Source organism: Symphalangus syndactylus, chromosome 14 (genome assembly GCF_028878055.3).
Source record: "Symphalangus syndactylus isolate Jambi chromosome 14, NHGRI_mSymSyn1-v2.1_pri, whole genome shotgun sequence".
Taxonomy (NCBI): domain Eukaryota; kingdom Metazoa; phylum Chordata; class Mammalia; order Primates; family Hylobatidae; genus Symphalangus; species Symphalangus syndactylus.
In genome coordinates, this window is record NC_072436.2 from 93,895,822 (window position 1) to 93,918,583 (window position 22,762).

The 22,762-nt window shown below is 53.9% G+C and overlaps 1 protein-coding gene and 1 long non-coding RNA gene across 2 annotated transcripts in view; one reads left to right on the forward strand and one right to left on the reverse strand.

Annotated features, from left to right (window-relative positions):
- TTC7A (tetratricopeptide repeat domain 7A) overlaps positions 1 to 22,762 on the reverse strand; it is a 135,611-nt gene that overhangs the window by 30,745 nt on the left and 82,104 nt on the right. The window contains 4 exon segments of the mRNA XM_063618049.1: positions 15,208 to 15,368; positions 20,257 to 20,329; positions 21,152 to 21,209; positions 22,641 to 22,758. Coding sequence (XP_063474119.1) covers positions 15,208 to 15,368; positions 20,257 to 20,329; positions 21,152 to 21,209; positions 22,641 to 22,758 — 410 coding nt within the window.
- Positions 793 to 1,612, forward strand: LOC134732501 (uncharacterized). The gene is made up of 3 exons (XR_010115748.1): positions 793 to 825; positions 976 to 1,024; positions 1,442 to 1,612. It is a non-coding gene; the product is annotated as an uncharacterized lncRNA (long non-coding RNA).

A 22,762-nucleotide genomic window follows, 5' to 3' on the forward strand; every position in this document is an offset into this window, starting at 1 on the left:
CAGATACCACCTCTCCTCTTCATTTTCATCCATCCCAAGCCTGGCTTTAAATCCCACCTCTCCCAACTCTTAGGATGCCCTGCACCCATCTTGGAACATAACTAAGGACCACCTGGCTTGCCTATCAGGTCCCAAGGACAGAAACCGGGATCCCCTAGCATGGACTGCACAGACCTGAGTGCACAGCTGGCAGGACACAGCCCTGAGTAGGAATGACCCCAGAGGGCAACTGCTGGGGACAATTGGTCTTGCCACTGTACTCTCCTTCCCCAGGTTTGCAAAGGATCCAACACTCTGTAAGTATCAGAGGCCTCTGCTTTCGGGAATATGAAGAAAACACAATGGCTGCCTTGGAGACAACAATTAGAGTGCTATAAATGACACATTGCCCAGAGAATCAAGGGCTGTATTTTTGGATCAGACTCAGTGCAGGGGAAGAAACAGGAAAGGGGTCTTGCTGGAGCTGGTGTTTGGTGAAAAGCAGGGTGGAGTGGGATTTGGTTGGGAGACAGGGAGAGAGAAGAGGCTCCGGTGTGGAGGGTGGGGCAGCTGGTTGAAGCAGCAGGTGTCAGTGAGGTGGGAAAGCCCCTCCCTCAGGCAACCAAGTCCCCTGGGCTGGGCTGGTTCCTGGGGACAGCTCCCTGGGCAGGCCAGCCCTGCTGCATTCCCCGGGCCCTCTGCAGGCATCGCCTCTTCAGCACACTTCTCTCTGCCGGAGCCCCCTTCTCATTTTCTTCATCTTTGAGGGCCGGAATGGGTCTAGGGCAGACCCGACCACACCATGCGCCTGGCAAAGAAGTAGCTGAAAACCGAGCTGGCATCACAGTAAGTTCTACCAAAGGCAGGCTGTACCTTCGCAGCTGCTGACATTCCATTAGCATGAGTGGCCCAGAGCGGATTTTCTCAACCCGACACATCCTTTCTGGGCTGGGGCAAGTGCTCTACCAGTCACTCTGGTCTGATCTTTCACTCCAGGATCCTGGGAGGATCCAGATTTGCTCCTGAAATTTCCTCGGGCTGGCAGGTGAGCGCTGCCAGAGGGATTTTCCTCCATAAAGAACCCTGCCCCGTGGTCCTCGCCTTCTGTGCCTCTGTATGGCCTTCACAGCCTTCCCACTCTGGCTCCACCCTCCCTTCCTGCCATCCTCCCCATGACCTTGGGCGCTGGTACACTGATCACATGGGTATTAGCAGCTCCCTGAGCCTCGGAACAGGCTCCCGGACTCATCCGTGCTGTGCTTTTGCTGTAGCCTCTGCTGAGATCACCCTTCCCCCGCTGACATTCAGCCAGCTTCTAACCAGACGTCGCCCTCTGGCTGTGTCCCCATGGGGGCTGTGCACGCCCCCTCTAAGACAGCCTTCCTGATGTCAGGATGTGGTTATCTGTGCCTCTGCTGGTTTGCCTCTAGTTCACTGCAGAACTTTCTCCCACTCCCAACAGGGATCAGCAAACAACTCCACTCCCTCAGAAGGAGCGACTCAGCTGCTCTTCTGACTAAGGAGCACAGGCCCCCTCTCCATCCTGTCCACTGCAACGGGTAGCTGCTGCCTGCTCACCCACCTATCAATGCTTAGCCCATTTCTTCAGGAAGCCTGGCATGCCGTCAGGGCTGGTGGGTGACATTCTGGGGCCCTCACAGCCAGGGGGAATCGAAGCTGTGGCCACAGCCTCATCAGAATGCTGTGACTCCTGGGGGAAGCTGGGGGGAGGCTGCTGGCAGTCGGGGCTGGGGATACAGTAGGCAAGCCTGGGCTCCCCTTCCCCTTGCTTACCTGTCTTATAAACTAACTGAGCCTAAAACATCACTTGAATAAAGGATTCTGAGACTAAAAAAACTATTTCAATCCCATGGCTCCAGCCCTCCTCCAAGATGTCCCTATGTGACCACGCTGTCCTTCTCTGAATGTCTGGCACTGTGTTCCATTAGCACTTAATTGCATTATACATATATATATACACTTGGGGCTCAGGACACACCACCCTAAAATATGACTGTTTGAGACCAGAATATGCCACCCCAAAATATACTTTGGCATATTTTGAGTTGGTTATTCCGAGAAACCACAGGCACAGAAGTAGCTCTGAAAAGTTGCCCTTTTATAAAAGAAATTTCCTTTTTTTTAAAGAGACAGGGTCTGGCTCTGCTGCCCAGGCAGAGTGCAGTGACGTGATCATAGCTCATTGCAGCCTTGATCTCCTGGGCTCAGGCAGTCTTCCTGCCTCAGACTCCTGAGTAGTTAGGACTAATAGGCATGGGCCACCACACCCAGCTAATTTTTAAATTTTTTGTTAGACGGGGTCTCACTATGTTGCCTAGGCTGATCTCAAACTCCTGGGCTCAAATGATTCTCCTGCCTCAACCTCCCAAAGCATTGGGATTACAGGCATGAGCCACACTGCCTGGCCTAGAAACTTCCATCTCTCAGGGAAATCTACATTAGTAAAAGTATCTATAAAGAAGAGGGCTGCTCCTGACAACTTCTATCACCTGAGAGATTTTTATCTGCATAGCAAGAGGACCTTTATTGATCATCTCCTCTCTATCACCCTCCTATAACTTGTCTCTACCACCCGCAGGAACCCCAATCCCCGTTTCCTTTCTGTAGCTCCAGATGCTATTAAGCTTCAATCATCCCGTCTTTCTTTGAATCTCATACTTGGTGGGACTTCCGTGCATATGTATATAATTAAATACTTTTTTTTCCCGTTAATCTGTCATGTCAATTTAATTTGTAGCCCAGTCAAAGCCCTCCTCCCTAGAAGGGTGAAGGGAAGCCATTTTCCCTTCCCCTACTATGTATATAATTTTTTGCCACCTAGGCTTAAGAGTTTAATAATAAACTCATATCAAGCATTTTTTTTTTTTTTTTTTTTTTGAGACGGAGTTTTGCTCTTGTTGCCCAGGCTGGAGTGCAATGGCGCAATCTTGGCTCACCGCAACCTCTGCCTCCTGGGTTCAAGCAATTCTCCTGCCTCAGCCTCCTGACCAGCTGAGATTACAGGCATACGCCACCAGGCCTGGCTAATTTTTTGTATTTTAGTAGAGACGGGGTTTCTGCATATTGGTCAGGCTGTTCTTGAACTCCTGACCTCAGGTGATCCACCCACCTTGGCCTCCCAAAGTGCTGGGATTACAGGCTTGAGCCACTACGACTGGCATATCAAGCATTTTTAATGTCAGACATTCTAGAATCACTGTGCAGCCAGCCCGGCCTATAGATGGTGAAACTACCATTTATCTTGTCCTGTGCCTCATCATGCGTCCCCACCTGGTCTGCAAGTGCCTGCAGGCAGGGCCCCACTGCCCTCCCCCAGCGCCTGGCGCAGTGCTGAGCACACAGTATCTGCCTAGTCCTGGAGCCTGTTACTTGATTCCCCATAGCTGCAGTGTGGGCTGGACTCCCACAGCTGACAAGCAGAGCGCTGGCCAATTCCATTCCAAACTGTCCGGAAGCAAAGTTTTCCTCCCTGTGAAAGCAGGACCTGGGGAGGAACAGTGGGCTCCAGATGTGGAAGCTTCTGGCTCCTCCTGACTGGGGTGGGGGTGGAGGGCCTCCATCCCAGGGCACAGTCACTGGGCAGGACCAAAAAGTATCACTGAGGAGAGACTCTGTGATCGAAATGCCTGAATACCGAAATCCAGCAGCTTTCAACATTTATGCCCTCCGACAAGAGCCATTCCAGAAGAGCAATGGTCACAGTACTGTCCTCAAGCCCCACACTATGTCGTTACTCAAAATGTATACACACTGGCCCAGGAATCAGAAACCCAAGCCAGAGTCCAAGCTCTGTGGTCACCCAGCTGGGCATGTCACAGGTCCCACACCTGTACAACAGGAGTAAAGTCACCTGTCCCACGAACTTCCACCAGGCTGAACTGTGATGACCTCTAAGCAGCAGCTGCATTCAGCTCTCCAGCACACAGGGAAGGGACTCCTGCTTTGAAGCCGCAGGCCGGCCAGATCCTAAGAAGCAAGTTTCCAGGCCAGATGCCTCTGAAGGCTCCCAGGAAGCCCCAAGCTTCTTGGTCTGTTCAACTAGGCCCTTCACTCCTAGGACCTAAGACAGGCTTATGACAGAAAGACGATGGAAGGAGATGCATAAAGCTACAGGAACTGGGCTCTGGGCAAAGCATGCTCGCTGTGACCCCTCTTGCAAGCATTTTCCTGTTTAAGCTGTGGAAGCCCATGTGAAGTAAACACTGAGGTCTTTTAAGGCCGAACGCCCTTGCAACGCCATCGGCATCGAAGGATGATGTGAAAGTGAGTGTTCTGTCTGGGAAAGGGGAAGGAGCGTGGGTCAGTGTAAACACCCCATGCGCTTGGTCACACTGCTGGGGCTAGGGAAGGACGGCTGGGTCCTGAGATGTGCCCCATCCTTGGTACTCTCTGCAGCCCCATCCAGGCCATGTGGCACACAGACCCTGGTCTGGGCGGGAAGCCCAGTGCAGACAGAAGCCCCCTCTTTATGTGCTTATGCCCTCGTCAGGATGCTGCCAGAGCCTTCAGTAGACCACACCGGCCACCCCACACCCAGGCTCGGTGCTCCCTCACCCACCATCCTAACCGCCAGGACCTGCCGACTCCCATGTCATCTGCAAGCATGATGCGGCACCCAGGGGCACAGAAAGGCACTCAGGTGACCTGACAGAGTCAGCCCCTGCTGAACCATGGGACATCTCAGCCCACAGGGTCTGTATGTCTAGGGCAGCCCTGATTCTGTGGAGAAAGACAGAGACCAGTGAGGTTGGTGTCTCTGTTCCCCGTTAGAAAATGGCTATCCCACAGGCCACCAGCTTTGCCAATCTCCCCAATCGCTCCAGCTCGGGCTGAGGATGGAGGCTTCCAGGGGAATGTTGGCATCTGCCTCCTCTTCCTCCTTTTCTTCCTAGCCATGCCTCACCTGCACTCCTAGGGCAGGATCACACTGCTAATTATTTGTCAAAAGGATTAAGACTTGGACCTGTTCCCATGTGAGGCAAAGATAAACAATTTCTTCCCACTGCTATAACGAGATCTTAGGGTGAGACTCTTCAGAACTGAGTAAGTATGGCTTTTCCAAAAACTTAAAAAAAAAAATAGTTGTCTTGTAGATAGGGGATATTTTTGTGGTGTCTCTGGCTAAGCCAAGCACAGTCCTGGGGTCAGAGGTCGTCTCCATCCCCTTACCTGGGGGCACCAATCCTCACCCTTCCTGTGTCCCCTCCCTGGCTGCTCACCCCAGCACACCACTCTTGCTGGTGGGGGAAGTTGGCAGAGCAGAGCTGGCTGCAGGGAAACACAGACTGTGTGGGTAGCAAGCACATCGGGTCCACATTTTTACTTTCATGTTCCTGAAAGCAACTCCCTGTAGTTACTCAGCACCTGCAATGAACACTTGAACACAGTAACCACCATGTACATAAGGGAGCCACTTCCCTGTTGAGACATGGCCTTTAGCATCAGATAATGTGGGTATACTTCCAAGCTCTGCTGCTTCCTAGAAGTGCCTTCACCTCTGATGGTGCCTATTCATTTGCAAGGCAGGACAGTCATGGTACTGCCCAGGAGGGTTGCTGGGAGGACTAAGGGAAAGAGAGCCTGTGCCTGGCGCACGTCACCCCTCAAGAGAGGCTAGTTGTCATTCTCAGTCATCTTTGCTGTTGTCAGACCTGTCTTCCTGTGAGAGCCTTCCTTCATCTGGGGGGGGAACTAGGTCTTTCTTATCTTTGTATCCTTGGTGCCTGCCTCTCATATCACTCAACAAATTGCTGAAGAACGGAAGAGTAAAGTTGAGTCACAAGGGCTCACCAAGGCCTAGAACACTGTGGGTGTTCCCAGGATCCAAGCAGCTCCAAGGAAGTGAAGCTGCAGGACGTTCCTGAAACTCTCCATTCTTCTGGGTCCTACTGGTCCCATGTGTGCTCACTGGGCCCTGGGCAGCTCTTCCGGATCCCTCTGGCTCCTGGCCATTCTGGGAACCCTCTGTGTGTTAGGGGTGGGTGGGAAGTGGCAGCAGGTGTGGTGAATGCATAGAAAGGGGTATTATCTCTTTAAAGGACAGTAATTAGTAATTGCAGCTGATGGCTGTGCTGAGCTGTTTTAATGAAGAGTTCTATTTTTATAGAAAACACATAATTGAGTGAAAAAGCAGGCTATTCTCTGAGTCAGGCGGCCACGCCTCTGGAAAGTCTAATTCCTTGGCCAGGAGGCCAGAGCCTGCATAGTAAATGGTCCCCAGCCTGGGCTGCACCAAGTCGGACTCAGTGGTGAAAAGCAGGGTCCAAGTCTGATGACCAAAGTGTCCCTCCTTGTAGCCATGTGACCTTGGGCAAGTCACAGAGCCTGTTTTTTTCTTTCTTTTTTTTTGAGATGGAGTCTCACTCTGACGCCCAAGCTGGAGTGCAGTGGCGTGATCTCGGCTCACTGCAACCTCCGCCTCCCGGGTTCAAGCGATTCTCCTGCCTCAGCCTCCTGAGCAGCTGGGACAACAGGCATGCGCCACCACACCCGGCTAATTTTTTTAAAATTTACTTTTAGTAGAGATGGGGTTTCACTGTGTTGGTCAGGCTGGTCTCAAACTCCTGATCTCAAATGATCTGCCCGCCTCGGCATCCCAAAGTGCTGGGATTACAGGCATGAGCGACCACGCCCAGCCCAGAGTTTTAGTTTCTTATCTGTAAAATGAGAACGACAGCAACTACTTACCCTGAGGATTGCTGTAGGACGTCATGCACATAAAAGGCCCAGCAGGGGCTGGCACTTCAGAAAGGGTTCAATACATGTTTGCCCAAACTTTCATTCTCAGTCTCCCGCCCCCATTACATGCAGGTGCTTACTTAGGTCCTCTGTGCCTCTGTTTCCTCATCTGTAAAATGGGAATCATGACAGTTTCTATGCCTCCTAGGGTGCTGAGAGGATTACAGAGCTAGTGCAGCGAGGTGCTCACAGCAGTGCCCGGCTGGAGCCAGCACTGGGTGCATCACTGTTATTGTTATTGAAGCTCTTGGAGTTCAAGTATACCACGGAGGTCCTGCCAATCAGCCAGCATGGGTTCTCGCCTCTGCTCCACCACTCATCAGCTATGTGACCTTGAGCTGTCATCTAACTTTCACATTAGTTTCTTCATCTTCAAAACAGGGGTGCTGTAAAGACCAAAAAACAGAGGAACCAAACCAAAACAACCAAACTGGGTGAGGGGTGTGACAGCACTCTGGCTGTGAGATCCCCCAATCCCCCCATGGTTCTCTTCCTTCCAAAAAACAAAACAGCTCCCTCCCATTGTCTAGCAGCTGGAGGGTCCACTGGAGTGTGTTTTGTGCTTAGTGGGGGTTTCCCTACCATGGGGGTAAGCAGGCAGAGGAGACGCCAGTCTCTGCTCCAAAGGTACTTCCAAACTCAAACAAGACATCCAACGCATTGGGAAACACAACAAGAACAGAATCTGGTACTCAATTGAGTGGTTCAGCTTTGAAGTACAGGGGCTCTGGGGACAAAGTGGACCTGAGGGGGTCCTCTGAAGATGGGCAGGAAGGACAGACAAAGGCCTGTAGTGGGAGAGAGGGGCCAGCCTGACAAGGTATGGATACCCTACCTGCACAGTAGGATGGGGCAGGGAGGGCCCTCTGAGCAGGAGCCAGCCTGCCCCTCACCCCCATTCAGGTGTGATCACCCAGGCCCTGGCCAGGATGCGGGGGATGTGCTGAGTGATCTAGGTCTCCCAGACACATGGTCTCTCACCCATGTTAAATCCAACACATGCTCAGGACTTTTTTAAAGAGACAGTTAGTTCCATCACCCAAGCTGGAGTGTAGTGGTGTGATCACAGCTCACTGCAGCCTGAACTTCCTAGGCTCAACCAATCCTCTCACCCCAGCCTCCCAACTAGTTGGGACTACAGGTGTGTGCCACCACGCCTGGATAATTTAAAAAATTTTTTGTACAGACGAGGTCTTGCTACGTTGCCAGGGCTGTTCTCAAACTCCTAGCCTCAAGTGATCTTCCTGCCTTGGCCTCCCAAAGCCACTGTGCCCAGCCTAGAGGGTATGATTTTTAAAAGGACTCTAATAGGCATTACCCTCCCTGAAAGGGGGAGGGCCACAGTCAGCCCCAGTTTTACTACCTTCCCAGAGATTAATCCCTAACACAGAAGGGACATTTTTTAGCAACTCTTCTTAACCCTAAAACTAATTATTTTTCCTTGGGTCTGGAGGATTAGACTGACCTATGTCTTCTAATCTTATAAGGCTCATGATGATCCTCCACCTCTTAATGAATTCATTTAACGTGATCTCACTTTGAAGCTTTAAAAATCAACAGCCTGAAAGCTTTGGTTTCCTGAAGTTAGCGCCTCCTTACTTCAAAGACTGTCCCTGACCTGGTGAAGGGCTCCAGGGCTGCTCTGAGAGCAGCCCGCTCCTACCCTGCAGCTGGCCGCAGGGTTACATGGCATTCTTATCTGTTTCTGGGCTGACACAACTGGCCTCCGGGTCTCGGCTTCCCTCCCTGCAGCTACCTCCAGTTACCTTGAGAGGACTTCCCAAACACAAATTCCTGATCTTGAAAGACTTAAATGTAAACCACACAGTGCCTTTTCACGGCCATTCAGGGGTGGAAGAACTTCCCAAAAGAAGACCCTTAGGTCTTCTTACCTTAGGAACAAAGGCAGGTTCCCAGCCAGGGCTGAGACACAAAGAAGCAATTGCCTTGGTCTCTCTGCCCTGTGTCAGACCCCCAGGGACCTGAAGATATCCCACTGCAGAGGAGAGGTCAGCTCTGCTTTGTGGACACGGGCCTTCTCCCAGGGGCAAAAAGGCTTTGTCTTGAGGCTGGGCCTCCCCTGCTACAGAGAACCATGTGCCCTGGGCCACAATTCCTGCTCCCAGCCCCTGCTGCAAGCAGGGAGAGCAACAAGTACCAGAAGGAAAGGGTTACAACCACCTTTGAAAACAAAACCTGAAAATATCTATGTTCCTTCCCCTTTCCTTTCTTTCCTCTCCTCCCCAGACAAACAAAACAACCTGTGTCATCTACCCTAGAAGTCTGAATGTAGGCAGACCACTAACTGGAGAATGACGACCATCAACTTTCACCTGTACATGTCACACAGAGCGAGGCCACAGAGGTTCTCACAGGACAACCCACGAAGGGAAATGCTGAACGTCAACTCAGCTTAGCTAATGAGCAACTGACCTTTGGGGAAGGATCCGGCGCTGCCAGTGATTATGACTGGCTTAACACTTCCCTCTGCCACGTGGCTTGCAAGGTTCCCCCATGGCTGGTGTCCTCCTCAGGGGCTGTGGCAGCCAAACGTGTTTAATGAACCCAGCAAAGTGATAAACTATGTTTGTGTTAATACCTTTGATTCCACCCCCTCACTAGAGTGTTGGTATGCTAAGCATCCTTTTGATGTACTACAAGTCCTTAATAAGATCAAATAAACACACTGGGTTTAAGTCAGAAATGTTAACAGAAGCCCCGGGACTCATCCCCCTGCTCAGTGGAATGCACCACGAGAAATATATAACACGCGCCACCTGAAAAAAAGGTGAGGCACACCAGGTAGATCCCAGGGGTGCCCTTGAGCTCCAACGTTAGCCTTAGCTGAAGTCAGCCAAGGTATGGCTCCAGCTAACACCTGGTTATCAGCTCAAACATTTTCCAAAACAGTCTAGGTTTCCTGGGGCAGAAGGCTGTGTGGTTCCATTTGTTTACAGGCACGTGCTCTGGCTTGTCGGGAGGCCCATATTGTTCCTGTACTGGGGAGGGTCTCCGGGGCTCTGAAAGCTTCCCCCATGACCTTCCAAGTCCCCTGGGACTAGTACTGGGCCAGCAGAAACTCCCAAGAGGGCCTACCCCGACCGACGGAGGTTCCGGGGGGTGGGAGGAGGTGGCCTTGCCCACTGTGGAGAGGGGAAGGGGAAATTGTTCTTCCCTTGACCTATGTATGGCCTGGGCTTTCAAAACCAGCCGGCGGATTGCCAGGCCTGGGACGGGAGCCGTGACAGGCTGGTTATTGGAAAGCTCCCATCATGAGCTGAGGAACTTTGTTTGGTTACTATGGTGACCTTCACTACAAGCGGCCTGACTAAAGCCCAAGGAATTTGTTACCTAAAACCATCGCCCCACGGAGTCCATGGCTTCAGGAAGGACGCTTATCAGTGGCCCGTTCCCCTTCACCTCATATTCCTGCCCCTCCCTGGTCGGGCCTCCCAGCTGCCTCTCATACCCAAAACGAGAAGAAAGGACTCACACAGGCATCTCCAAGCATGCACGGGACCTTTCACATTCCGCGGCTTGGCCCGCAACCCAGGCCTGGATAAGGAGCTGCTGCCCGCTGAGGCCCCCTGCGGGCCTGGCCTCTTGGCCAGGGACAGCCCGGCTGGCACATGTGTCCAGGGCTTAGTCAGAAGCCCACTGGACTTCAGGAAGCTGCTCGGGGTGTCTGGTTCCCACCGTGCGAGGTTTATGCTGTCCCTGTGGGGCTGTCTGTCTCTGCCTCATCACATTTTTTGCCTTTTTAAACCCAAGCTCCACTAACTAAAGGTCATCCCACAGCACAGAAATCAAGATGTTCTTTGCTTTGCTTTCTAACCCCTGAATTCAGAAGGCTTTTCAAAAGTTCGACTCCACGAAAGCCGAGTTTTCTCTGGGAGCCTAGAGGCTGCCTGTATGGGAGTGGCGACTTCTTGTGCAGCCAAAGAGCTCACTAACCTTTCCCCAGAGCTTCCTTCCCTGCCTCTGTCAGGGCCCAGCCTCACCTGCCGGCACCTCCTGGCCTACCTGGCCTTCCCCAGGCACTGCCGCCCTGGTGACCCAGGATACAGCCTGACGCTGTTGGTGGGCAGCCTCCTCTCCCCTCCATACTGCCACCTTTCAAACACAGCTGTCCATCGACTGTGTGCCCTCTCCTGAGTCTCACAATAAACCTCGCAAGCCACGGGAGACAGAGCAGGTGTCCGTCTTTTAAGGCAGATGAGCAAACAGAGGCAAGGGGAAGAGGAGTGAGTTGCTGCAGGTGGCATAGGTCAGTGACAGACATGACTCAAGGGCTGGGACCTCACTGTGGCTCTCACACAAGGACCAGCTCACATGGACAGGGGTCCATTCCCCCACCAGTTTCCTCCCCTGTGGCAGGCCTCCCTGAAAGCGGTGAAACAGGCAAAGCCCACGCCCAGCACCAGCCAGCTTCTGCTATCCCCGAGGCAGGCTCTGGGATCCCATGCACAGATGGCCTCTAACACTGATGGCTGAAAGGAGATGCCCCTAATAGGCCTCAGGCACTGGGATAGCCCTCTGTAAGGTGCCTTTAAGTGTCCTGTGGATACAGATCTTGCTGGGGACGATGAGGTCAGGACAAAGGGAGTTTGGTTTTTGTTGTTTTGCTGCAGTGATATTTACCGGACCGGTTGTTTAATTAACTGCCTTGGCAACAGCTGGAGCCACACAGGGCTGCTCCTCAAATGCGGAGAGCAGCTGAGGAAGCAGGGTGCAGTGTCAATTGAAGAGCAATGACATTTTTCAGTGATCCCTGACCTGTAAGGGACTCAGTGACATTTCCTGCTAATCCATGGGTTTCTATGCTCTGAGGTTTCATCTGTGGGGAATAGTATTGACTTATTTACAAAGAGACAATGGTCATACCCTATGGTCACCATAGTTTGACGGTAGATGGATTTCTCAGCCCCGCCCCAGCCATATAGATAGTATTATATCTCTATAAATGGTATATAGAGATACAATTTTTTTTTTTTTTTTTTGCTTAAAACAACAGAGATTTATTCTCTTACAATTCTGGAGGCCAAAAGTCACTGTATTTTTTTTCCCAATTAGTTTTGCAGCCTTTTAGGGCCAGTTGGATCAAAACAGAGCTCCTTGGGATCCTGGAGGTGAGGAGCTCATGGTGGCTCAAGATGAAGAACCTACTGCTGCTTCCCCCCAGCCCCACAGCCCTGGACAAGCAGACTGAGGAAAGTGAGGCACTACTGGGGGCGGGGACTGCAGATCCCCAAATGCTTCGCAGCACACTCTACAGTGACAGGTTGCAGAATAACCTCCAGAATCCCTCAGGGCATAGAACTGGAATGCTTTCCTCTGACCTCAGAGCTGACTCCCTGGTGCGGCCCCTAGGCCCCACCCTCCACAGCTCCTGAAGCCCTTGCAGACGCTCTGTGATGTCTGCATGGGTGAGCTGTTCCCACGGCAGAGGTTCCTGCCTGCAGACACTGCTCTCCAGGAAGCTCCTTGCAAGCCTTGGGGAAGCACCCGAGACAGGGGCACAGTTACCCTGCACACTGACAAACAGCACAGTCTGCACCAGGGCTTCTCAACCTTTTTTGAGGTCGGGCTCCCTTTGAGAATCTGCTGAAAGCCATTTCCATGGACTCAGGCTCACATGCACAAAATGTCATAGTTCAGGTCCAGGGGTTCTTGGAGACCCAGATGTCCACCCTTAGGCCTCCTGGGGGCAGTCACCAACCTCAAGGCAGCCCCTGACCAACTGCACTGTCAGTGAGTGGAGCACTTCCTGGGGAAGGAGTCAGCACCTGAGTAAGCATGGGAGGAAGGGAAGGGTGGAAAGTGTGCGTGTCGAGGCAGGGCAGCAGAGGGGGCACACACACTGCCTGCAGGGAGAGGGACAGTTTCCTAGCCCAGTCCAAGAGCCTGGGAAGATGAAGGCAGGAAGCACCCCTTGGATGACAGTCAAGGAAGCTGATGCGGAGCCACGAGTGGGTCCCCCACACTGGGCAGACCCTATTTTCTGCCACACCTCACACAGCCTGGGCTGCAGCCAGATTTCCAAAAAAGGGAGCTAGCCTCCACATAGCAGGCCAGGGGAGCTGCTTTAGCTTGGCAGAAAGCAATCAGCTCAGAAGTCAGCAAGAGATGCTGAGTGGTGAGATGCCTGGTGCTGGGATGGAGGGGCCCCCTCAGCTGGGACTGGGCAGGTACGAATCACCTTCTTGGCTCCATCAGAGCAGCAGTGCTCCTGCCTGCATCACAGTCTCAGTTTCCAAGGAAGATTTCATTAGGAAATTCTGACGCCGAGCTGAGCCAGGCCTCTTGCTTCTCCTGTGCTCCACAGACCCAGGGTGGACAAAGAGCCCTTTCCTTTCCCCAGCCTAGGATTCTAAATCTTTCTGCTTGGCCATTTCAGTTTCCGATAAGGCCTAACTGAAGTGTAAACACACACAGGCACACAGGCCAGCGGTAGTGGGTCGGACCCTGCCAGAGACGTGTGAGGATGGAGCTGGGATCAAAGCAAGGTTACTGGCACTAGGAGTGGGGAACCTACATCTTTTGTGCATTTTCATTAAAAATAAAATGTTCTTACCTTGTATTACTGTATTGTACTTGGGATTAACAAGGCAAGGCAACTAATTCCTTGTCCACACAGTTTTCTCTGTGTTAGGATTTCCTAAGCTACCTGCCTTTGGGGGTGAAGTGACTGGAATTTTAGTAGTCTTTCTCTCTTTTTTTTTTGAGACCGAGTCTCGTTCTGTCGCCCAGGTTGGAGTGCAGTGGCGCAATCTCGGCTCACTGCAACCCCTGCCTCCCAGATTCAAGTGATTCTCCTGCCTCAGCCTCCCGAGTAGCTGGGATTACAGGCACCTGCCATCACGCCCGGCTAATTTTTGTATTTTTATTAGAGATAGGGTTTCACCATGTTGGCCAGGCTGGTCTTGAACTCCTGACCTCAGGTGATGCACCCACCTCGGCCTCCCAAAGTGCTGGGATTACAGGCGTGAGCCACTGCGCCTGGCCTTTAGTAGTCTCTTAAATGCTGCTGGGGCAAGGCTCAGAATCACGGCCAGCCACGAACACAAAAGAGAGGCTGTCGGCCACACACTCTGCTTACACCTGGCTGTGAGCAGTGGGGACCTGCCTAGGCCAGGATGGAGGGTGAACAGGCAGGACAGGGGTCAGTGTGGACTAGCGCAAGCAGGGCAAGGCTCAGGGGTCTTGGGGCTGCAGACCAGGCTGACCAGCAGGATGAACACCCATCCTTGGCCTTGGTCACTGGGGCTCCCCTCTTCAGGGAGGCACATTATGGGATTTATATTTAGGAAACACTGCCACTCCCAAAGCACCTTTCTTTAGCTTTGGGGAGGAGGAAGCCATCAACAGCAGTGCTCAGCACACTGGCAAAGGCCACAAGCAGAATTATCTGCTGTCATCTGAAGGAGGCCAAGGGTGCAGGAAAACCTGAACCCGCCCCTGTGGTCAGCCCTGCCTCTGATGGGCTGGGGATGGACAGAGCTGAAAGCCCAGTGATGGGAAACTCCCTAGGCTGGGACCACTGAAGCTTCCCTTCATCACCCAGCAATTTTTTCCTAATCCTTTGTGAACCTATTTACACAGCGTGAGTCACCTATCAGGACAGCCAGGACTCTAGCTTCTTCCTTGCTGTCTGCAGGGAGACAGCCTTGGGCTGGTTCTAAATCGCCTTCCTTCAGGCCCTAAGGTGGAACAGGGGGAGGTGGGTTACTTACGCGTCCCTCATCTGGGATCACAGGATTCTGAGAAACAAAGCCTGTTACACTCAGTGTCACCTGCCCTTAGGGGCAGAAGGCAGAAATCAAAAGATGACTCCCCCTAGCTCCCCTGACAGAGCAACACATCCTCTCACCTCAGCTGGCCCAGCATGGCCTTGTTCCCAGTGTCCTGGCTGGGTGGCAGCAGGTCCTCTGTGTCCTACCACCACTTAGCCCAAGTGCAACTTAAACCCTGCTCCAAGAAGTGGGGCATCTGGCTGATGCAGTAAATGAGGGAGGTGGGGAGGTATGAAGGAACAGGACCACTTTGGAGGGCCATAACCCCTGTCTCCAGCTGCCAGCCTAGCTCATGTTAGAATCCCATCCTTGGCTGACTGTGTCAGGGCTATGATTAACTTACACAAGTTAGTGTCATCCTGAGGCTCATGCAGAGCCCAGGGCAGGCAGAAGCAGCCCAAACACATGCATTCGAGCAGTGTTCCTTGTGGCCCATGCAGACCCCACCTCGTGCAGCATGTGTACCCCATTACCCACCAGGCACCTTCTGCAGAGCACCACAGCTGTCTGCTGACCCCACCTACCCTCACCCCCGTCTCTCCACCAGGGATTGTGCATGCAGCAGGTGCTTACTCCATGTGTGTTGGCTGGTACCATGGCAGGGCAGGTGTGCATGGGCACCTGCTGCAGAGGCTAGCCAGCTCCCTCACTGCCAGAGTGTTCCCAGGGCACTCACTTGAAGTTCTCAGGGTGCTCGGTGATGGCCATGTTGACAACATCTAGGGCATGCTGGTGGTGCTTCTGGGCGGAGAAGAGCAGTGCCAGCAGGTGGAGGGCCTGGGCATCATCCTTGCATACCTTCAGGGCTTCCTGCAGCTGCTCCATGGCACTGGAGATCTGTTGAAGGAACCCACCAGCTTAGCCTTCCACAGGCACATGCTGCCCTGGGACTCAGGAGCCAGGTGCCAGTCAACAAGGGCACTCACACTCAACTCAAGGGAGCCTCAGGCACTGGGGGCAGGGATGCTGCTGTGAGAAAACACCTGCCCCAGATGGCCTGGTGAGGAGGGGTCTGCTGTCACACTCAGGAATAAAGAGAAGCAGGTTTGTGGTGTGGCACAAAGGACCATGGCAGCCACCAGGAAGCACTTCCTAAATGGGAGGGGTGGGAGCCACAGGGTGAGGCAGCCACGTGTGGAAACCTCACCCTGGAGTTCTGCTGATGTGTCAGGAGACCCTGCCTTCTAGGAGGAGATGAAGAAAATGGGGTGCTCCAGGTAGGGGGTGCAGCTTGACCACAGGAAGGGAAGTGTGCAGAGGCAAGTGCCTAGAAGATGGGGAGACTGGCCTCTAATGTGGGCACAGTGGGAATCTGGGACTAGAATCCAAATTCTAGTCTTGTGTTTTGTTTTCAATTCAACAAATATTTATTAAGCCTGGTTCTGGACAGATGGGATGACGCCAGATTATGCAGGGTCAGGAAAGCCACACCCGAAGGGGTCTGGATTTGGATGTGGCCTCAGGAAAGCCTTTCCTTCCATGTGGTGGGGAGACCAGAGGTCACCATGGGTCCCAATTTTCACTGGCTTGAGTTTGCTGCCTCCCTTCTTGGAGCACTGCATGAAAGAGGGCAGGCCTCAGCTGCTCCAGTAGCCAAGTCAGTGAGCCCAGGAGGGGCTGGTGCAATGGAAGGGCACCTTCTACGGCTCCCGCCAACCCTGTAGGCAGGACTCCAACATTCTACTGGATCTGGCTGCAGAGAGCACGGGTGATTTGCAGCTGTGGCCAGGGCCCCACCTGCAAGTGGTAACAGGGTCATGGGGTCAGTCGGTGCCCCAGCACATCCTATGGGGACTATTTCAGGGCTGAGACCACACACTTGCTTGGCTGCCTGCCACCTTGCCAGGATGGGTCTCTGCCCATAGCTGGACTTATGGGAGGATATGGAAGGTTCAAGGAGCGCTTTCCTGAAGAGACCATTCTCAGCACAACACAACGCCCCCAGGATGGGTCCCAAGAGTCCCCTGGATGCAAGAGACACCGGAGGCCCCTCTCCTTGCCTCCGATTCTACCTCCCCAGACCCATCTACATTCAGCTGTGGAAGTTACTACCTTCAGAGAAAAAGCTCCCCGCCCCATGGGCCCTGGCCTGCACACTCCTGACAGGGTCTGGGGAATGTTTCCACAAGCATTAAGGAGAAAAAAGAATTGTGGCAGTTACCAACATAAACTCTCTTCTTCAAAAGAGGCTGGCCAGTCCTGGTCCCTGCAGCAGCCTCTTACGCAGTCCCATGTGACCTGTGAGGTGGCCCGCTGCCCCCCTTATGTCATCTCCTCATTCTTTACAAAACACCCCAGAGTCCCTGGCCCGTGCACCCTGCTGGGCACCCCTGCACCATGCCCTGCCTGGGGCAGCCCCCACCTGCTGCCTGTCATCTGAGCTGATTGATCCTGCTCGTTTTGGCCAGTGGAGGGGTCCTATATTTGGGAATACACAAGAGCTGGGTTCTAGAGTTGGCGCTGCCACTCACTCGCCTTTGTCCCTCATTCTCTCTGAATTCAGTTCCCTAATCTGCAAATTAGGCATATGCTTTTCCATAGAAGGGTTCAAAGAGCTAATGTACATGCAAAAACGCTATCTTCTATCCCTTCCATTCTTCTCATACAGCAGAGCAAGTTGGCAGCAGAGCGAGTTAGCAGCAGAGCAGGCGCTCCCAGGTGGGGGTCCTGACTCCAGGCCAAGTGCTCTTGTGTGAGCTATGCAGGCTGCTAAGCCTGTGTTTGGTGAGTGACGGGCCTGGCCTCAAAGCTGTCACAAGTCAAGGCCAGCCCTCCTTGTGCTGTGGGTCCAGGGGCATGGCAGGGCCCAGCTGGCCACCTCCTCCTCATCCCTGATTCCTAGCACCTCCAACCTGGCCTGATTCCCCAGGATGCAGGGAATCCTCTCCCCCACACCTTGCTGCTTCACTGAGCAGTGCCCTTAACTTGAGGTTCTGCACCCTGTAGAAAGGCTGTGACCAGGTCTGGAGAGAGAGGGTTGGGAGAGAAACTTGCAGCAGGCTGGAGGGTGGAGGGCCGGGAAGGCCTGGCCCTGGGATAAAGAATCTGCCAGCTACATACCCAGGGCTGATGAGGCCCTCCCCTCTGAACAGTTCACACGGTGATGTGGAAAGAATCTGATGTGCGGCTGACAGATAAACACCCTCTCCTGCTCAGAGGCTCTGGGGTGAGGTTGGGGTGTGGCTCCTGGCTCTGCCACTTCCCAAGCTGGCACCTTAGGGCAAGAGGACTCACCTCTCTGAGCTGCAGTTTCGCTGCTACAAAATGAGGATAATGGTTAAACCTATTTCAGTGTCCATGAAGATGAGACACTATGAAAAATGCCTTGCAAAGTACTGGCGGAACAAACACTTTTGAAGTGTGAGTTTCCCTCTTCAAGCCCCAAAGCCAGAAAACTAAGGAATAGGACAGAAGCTTCCTTCCAGCCTGAAGGCACGTGCTGTCAGGGCTGGGAGCTGCGTTAGCTCCTGTGACTCTCTCCATGTCAGGGTTCCATCCCTGCAGGAACCCCATGAGTCTCTTTTTAAGAGTCCTGCTCCTTGCCAAACCTCAGACACAGCCTTCCGCCCTTCTCGTGGGGCCTTGGGTCCCCAGTCTGCCTGGCTTCTGTGTTGGCCTCCAGCCTGGCCTCTGTGCAGGCTGTGGGCACCAGTGCCAGGCCCGGAGTTCTCCCCTGGGCACCTTACTTTGTGGATAGGTCAAGGAGCATACGAGGAGGACACTAAGATCAGTGGGGCCACTGGTTCAGCCTGTCGGTGGCCCTAAGGCTGCTCCTGTGCTGGTGACTCTGCTAGAGCAGACCCAATCATCCTGGGCTACAAATCCAAATCCACAGCCATCACTGTGCCGGCCAGCCAGACGTGCTCTTGGCAAGATGGGCTGGCTGGGGGCTCAGAGACCCAGGCAGGCTAGGACTCTAGCTTACAGTCCATTCAGGGAGTTCTCAAGTTCTCAACTCCCTGAGGCTGCCAAAATGAGGTCTCCAAAGAAACTGGGCACTAGCCTCCACTGGCTCTACTGGCCTGGCCCGCCATCTCTCTAGAAGGATGGATGCTATTCATCAGAGAGGGATGAATAACTGAACAGGTTAAAAAATGCATCACCAAAGGTTTATCATTCACTTGATTAGCAAGAAAAGCACTGGTTCTTTTACAGGGAACTAAAAATAAAGTTGGTGTTCCTGGGAGGGGAGGGATGCTCCTGCAGGGGCACAGAGGTGCCCCGTGCCTGTCCAGGAACTGGGGTGAGGAGTGAGGAGTGGGGACAGGGTGGGGGCGCAGCCTAGAAGTGGAGGAGGATGGAGGGAGTCACAGGTGGAGGGGCAGTGCAAGAGGAAGGGAGTGAAGCCACCAATGACAGTGGAAACAACAGCCGGAATGACATCAGGGCCGTTGGGGGAGAAAACAGTTGAGACAGAAGGACCTGGGGCGGGAGACAGAATGCCTCAGAAACAGTGACAATTCAGGTCAGGTCAGGACAGACACAGGTGCTGGGACAAGGGTCTAAGCATGGGGTGAGAGGGAAGGGGTCCCAGCAATGAGAGTAACTGTGATGAGAGGAGGAGCCAGGCTGACGCAGGGCAGAGCCAGGCTGACGCAGGGCAGAGCCTGGCTTGCCCCAGAGGCAGGAGAAATGCAGCTAGCCGAGGTGACCATAAGACCAAACCCCAGCATGCTCTCAGGGCCGCATCTCCAAAAGGGTCAGGGGAGCGGGGTACCTAGACCCCATGGGCTGTGGATCAGAGAGGCCTGGGTTCTATGCTGGCTCGGCCTCAGTGGTGTCCTCCGGTAAAAAATGGGATTGCTGTGGCCCGTTCCTCAGAAGGTAGGGCTTCCCCAGGCTGGTATGGGGGACACAGCAGCACCCCCAGCAGGCAGGGCTGCCCTCTACCTGACAGCAAGTACATGGGCTTCTGCGGGCTTCCCTCCACCAGCCTGGAGCTCAGCCCATTTCCTGGGTGGTGCAGGCCAGGAGAGCTGCACTGTGGGAGCCAAAGGCTTGTCTGCAATCCCTGGGCAGTCAGGTGGGGGCGTCGGCAGGCATCAGGGTCAAGCCACCTGAGAGGTCCTGTTTTGAAGGCTGTGTGTGTGTCCAGAGCACCAGCCTGCAGGCTGAGGCACCACAGGAAAGTAAAGGAGGCTCTGAAGGACCTGAGGTGGGGAGTCCTGGACACACCAGCATTCTCTCAGCACGCTTGGGGAAAAGGTGGGTCTGCCTGCAGAGTCATGGTGGAGGTGGTCCTGGGGCTAAGGTAGTCAGCAGACACGAGGCCCCTATGGGGCCCCAGAGGCCAAGGCCTGATGGTGGTGTCCATACAGTGAAGGAGTAGCTTGGGGGTCACAGAAAAAGCCCATCCTGCAACAGCTCCATGAGCCCGCCCATCACTCTATCCCCAAGACTCTTGGGGAAAAGTCAGTGGAAGGCAAGGACACAAACGAGTGACAGGTGGTCACTCATCAACATCTCAGTCCACTGAAATGTTGTAGGGCGAGTGAGGGCAGAGAACATGCCCTTCCTGTGTACCTGCCATGGCTTTACCCACATTACCTGACCTCGTCCTTACTGGGCCTCTCTGATGAGGGCTCAGAGGGCTTACATGACAGACAAGGAAACAAACTCAGGGAGGCGAAGTCACTTGCAGAGGGTCACACAGCTAGTAAGCTGGGTTTCCAGGAGAAGATCAGCAGCTCCCAGGGACCCGGGGGTTAGAACAGGGACAACCCACCTGTCGGACGAGGGCCAGCTGCAGTGAGACATAGAGGATGACCTGGGGGTCACTGGGCGCCAGCTGCTGAGCCCTGTATGGGGAGAGGGAGTGACAAGTCAGGCACCAGGGGTTGAGTGACCAACGTGTGACTCAGGCCTCCAGCATGCCAGCCCTGTGCTGGGCGCTATGAGGCAATACCCTGGGGGATTCTGCCAGGCTCTGCCTCAGAGGGGCATCCAGCTGGCAGATGAAGACCAAGGAAGGTGGCCCACAGGCAGTCCAAGGCGGGGACGGTGGGCCCGAGGGGGCTGGCACTCGCTGAGGTAGGGGCCATCTGGGAGGGCAGCCCTGGGGTGACAGACCCCAAAGAAGAAAGACGATGGGGTGAATATACATCCCATGGGCAGAGAGGGAGTGACAAGTCAGGCACCAGGGCAGAGAAGCTAGCCTCGCTGCTCTGAGCATCTGCCAGGAAATCCCTGTAGGGGCTGGGAATGGTGGGAGGGGTGGGTGGGTTTAGTCGGAGGGGTGGCTGGGGAGGAGCTAGAAGGAGGTGAATGCCATTTTTGAGCCCCTGTTACATACAGGATACTGTGCAAGGTGCTTTTTCTGCTTTATCTTCTGTAATTACTACAACAGCAATGGGTTATTATACCCATTTTAGACCCCTGAGCCCTGGGAGAGCAGGAACCGAGCCTGGTGGCTGCTGGAGCCCCCCCAGAGCTGAGGGCAGGGCTCGGCTGCCTGCCCAACCCCAAATGCCTATCCCTGCTTGCTGTGTGCAGTTTCCTCATCTGTAAAATGGAGACAGAAATGTTTGTTCTGCCCACATCAGAAGGTCTGATGAGGTAAAGCTTGTGAATGTGCCACCAAAGGCAAGAGGGGCCTCTGCTACAGGTGGGAGCCTCCTCACCTCTCCAGCGTCTGCAGTGCCTTCCGGTGCAATTCATCTTGCTTGGACTTCAGGGTGGCTGCAGGGGACAGGACAGAAACTGAGCCATCAGGGGTCACTGAAGGGTGCCGGCCCAGCCCTGTACCATCTTCAAAGCACACAGCTCTGCAGATAAAGGCCCCACCAGGGTCCCATCTGGCAAACTTCAAACTCCAGCAGCCTGGGCCAATGCCCTGGCTTCTAGCACATTCCTTGGCATGCCAGTTGCTTCTACTGCATTGCCTTCTCCACTGCCTGAACCACCTTAACCCTTTCAAAGGCCGATGCCTACAAGCATTCCACGACATGGGCATCCCACCCAGGAGGCCCAAGCCTTGAGAGCGGGGCCACGACCTCTGCCTGGCCACATACCTTCCTAGGCTTCCTAACCCACTAGGAAGTTTGAACCCAAACCAGGCACCCTTCTGGTAAACTGCATCCCATTTAAAATGCAGCAGGGCAGGTGTTCTTAGCCTTGGCTGCGCACTTAACTAACTACCCAGGAAGCTTTAACATGATTGCATACAGGCCCCTCCCAAACCAGATCAGAATCCCACTGGCGAGGACCAAGCATTGGCCGTTGTCAGAGCTCCCCAGATTCGAAAGCTTAGAAAGCAACTGCTATTTGTAGAGTTAAAGGGACAAGGAGGGTGTCTTGCTCAAAGTAGACTTTGACAAAGGGGCTGATGACTCCCTCACTCGACCAGCATGTGCAGACCCAGGGGTTCCTTATGCAGGGCTCATTTATGCCTGATGTCACCATGACTGCCGCTCCCAGCAACTGACGTTTGGGGGAGGTGGGCATGGGCTGATTACTATTCTGAGTTTGGTCTGGGTGGCGGCCCGTCACTCCCCATCCCTCAAGCTACAAGGAGATGAAAGTAGGTGGCTGCCTGATAGATGGGGTAAGACACATGGCTGAGCTGGCAGGGTTGGCAAGAGAAGGCCAGGTGTGGGGCAGGAAGGAGCAGAATCCATTAGCCAAGCACAAGTAGTTACTAAGCACCTGCTGTGTACCCAGCCCTATGCCACATATTGAGGGGGATTTAAAAGGCTCCAGAAGATCATAGCAGTGCTGAGGTTAAAGGCAGGCCTATGAGAACCAGAATGGAGACATTGTGGGGTGGAGGGCTGATGGCGCATTACAGACAGGAAGCAAGAGTTCCACAGAGAAGATCAGCATGGGCTTTGCTGGAGCTGCGGCTGGGCCTTGAGGCCCATGAAGGGGGGAGAGGAAGGCATGTTTGAGGGTGGCGACAGTCTGGGCAAAACAGTGGAAATGGGTCTGAGGGGCGCGTGTGTGTATGCATGTGTGTATGTGTGCACACATGGGCATCTGTCCCAGAGGAGTGCATGGTGTCTATGGAGGCATGGCCTGAGGGGAGGGGCGCTGGTAGGACAAGATGCCTCTGAGGCAGTTAGGAAGCCTGAGCCATCCCCAAACAGAGGCCTCCTGGGGCCTGGCACTCACCGTCGGTGGCCTGCAGGCTATAGGTGAGACCCAGAGCCAGGTAGCCCTTGGGGAGGAACTCCCCGGCTTCCTCTCCGAGGCTGATCACCATCATGGCAAAGCGCTCTGCTTCCTCCAGCTGC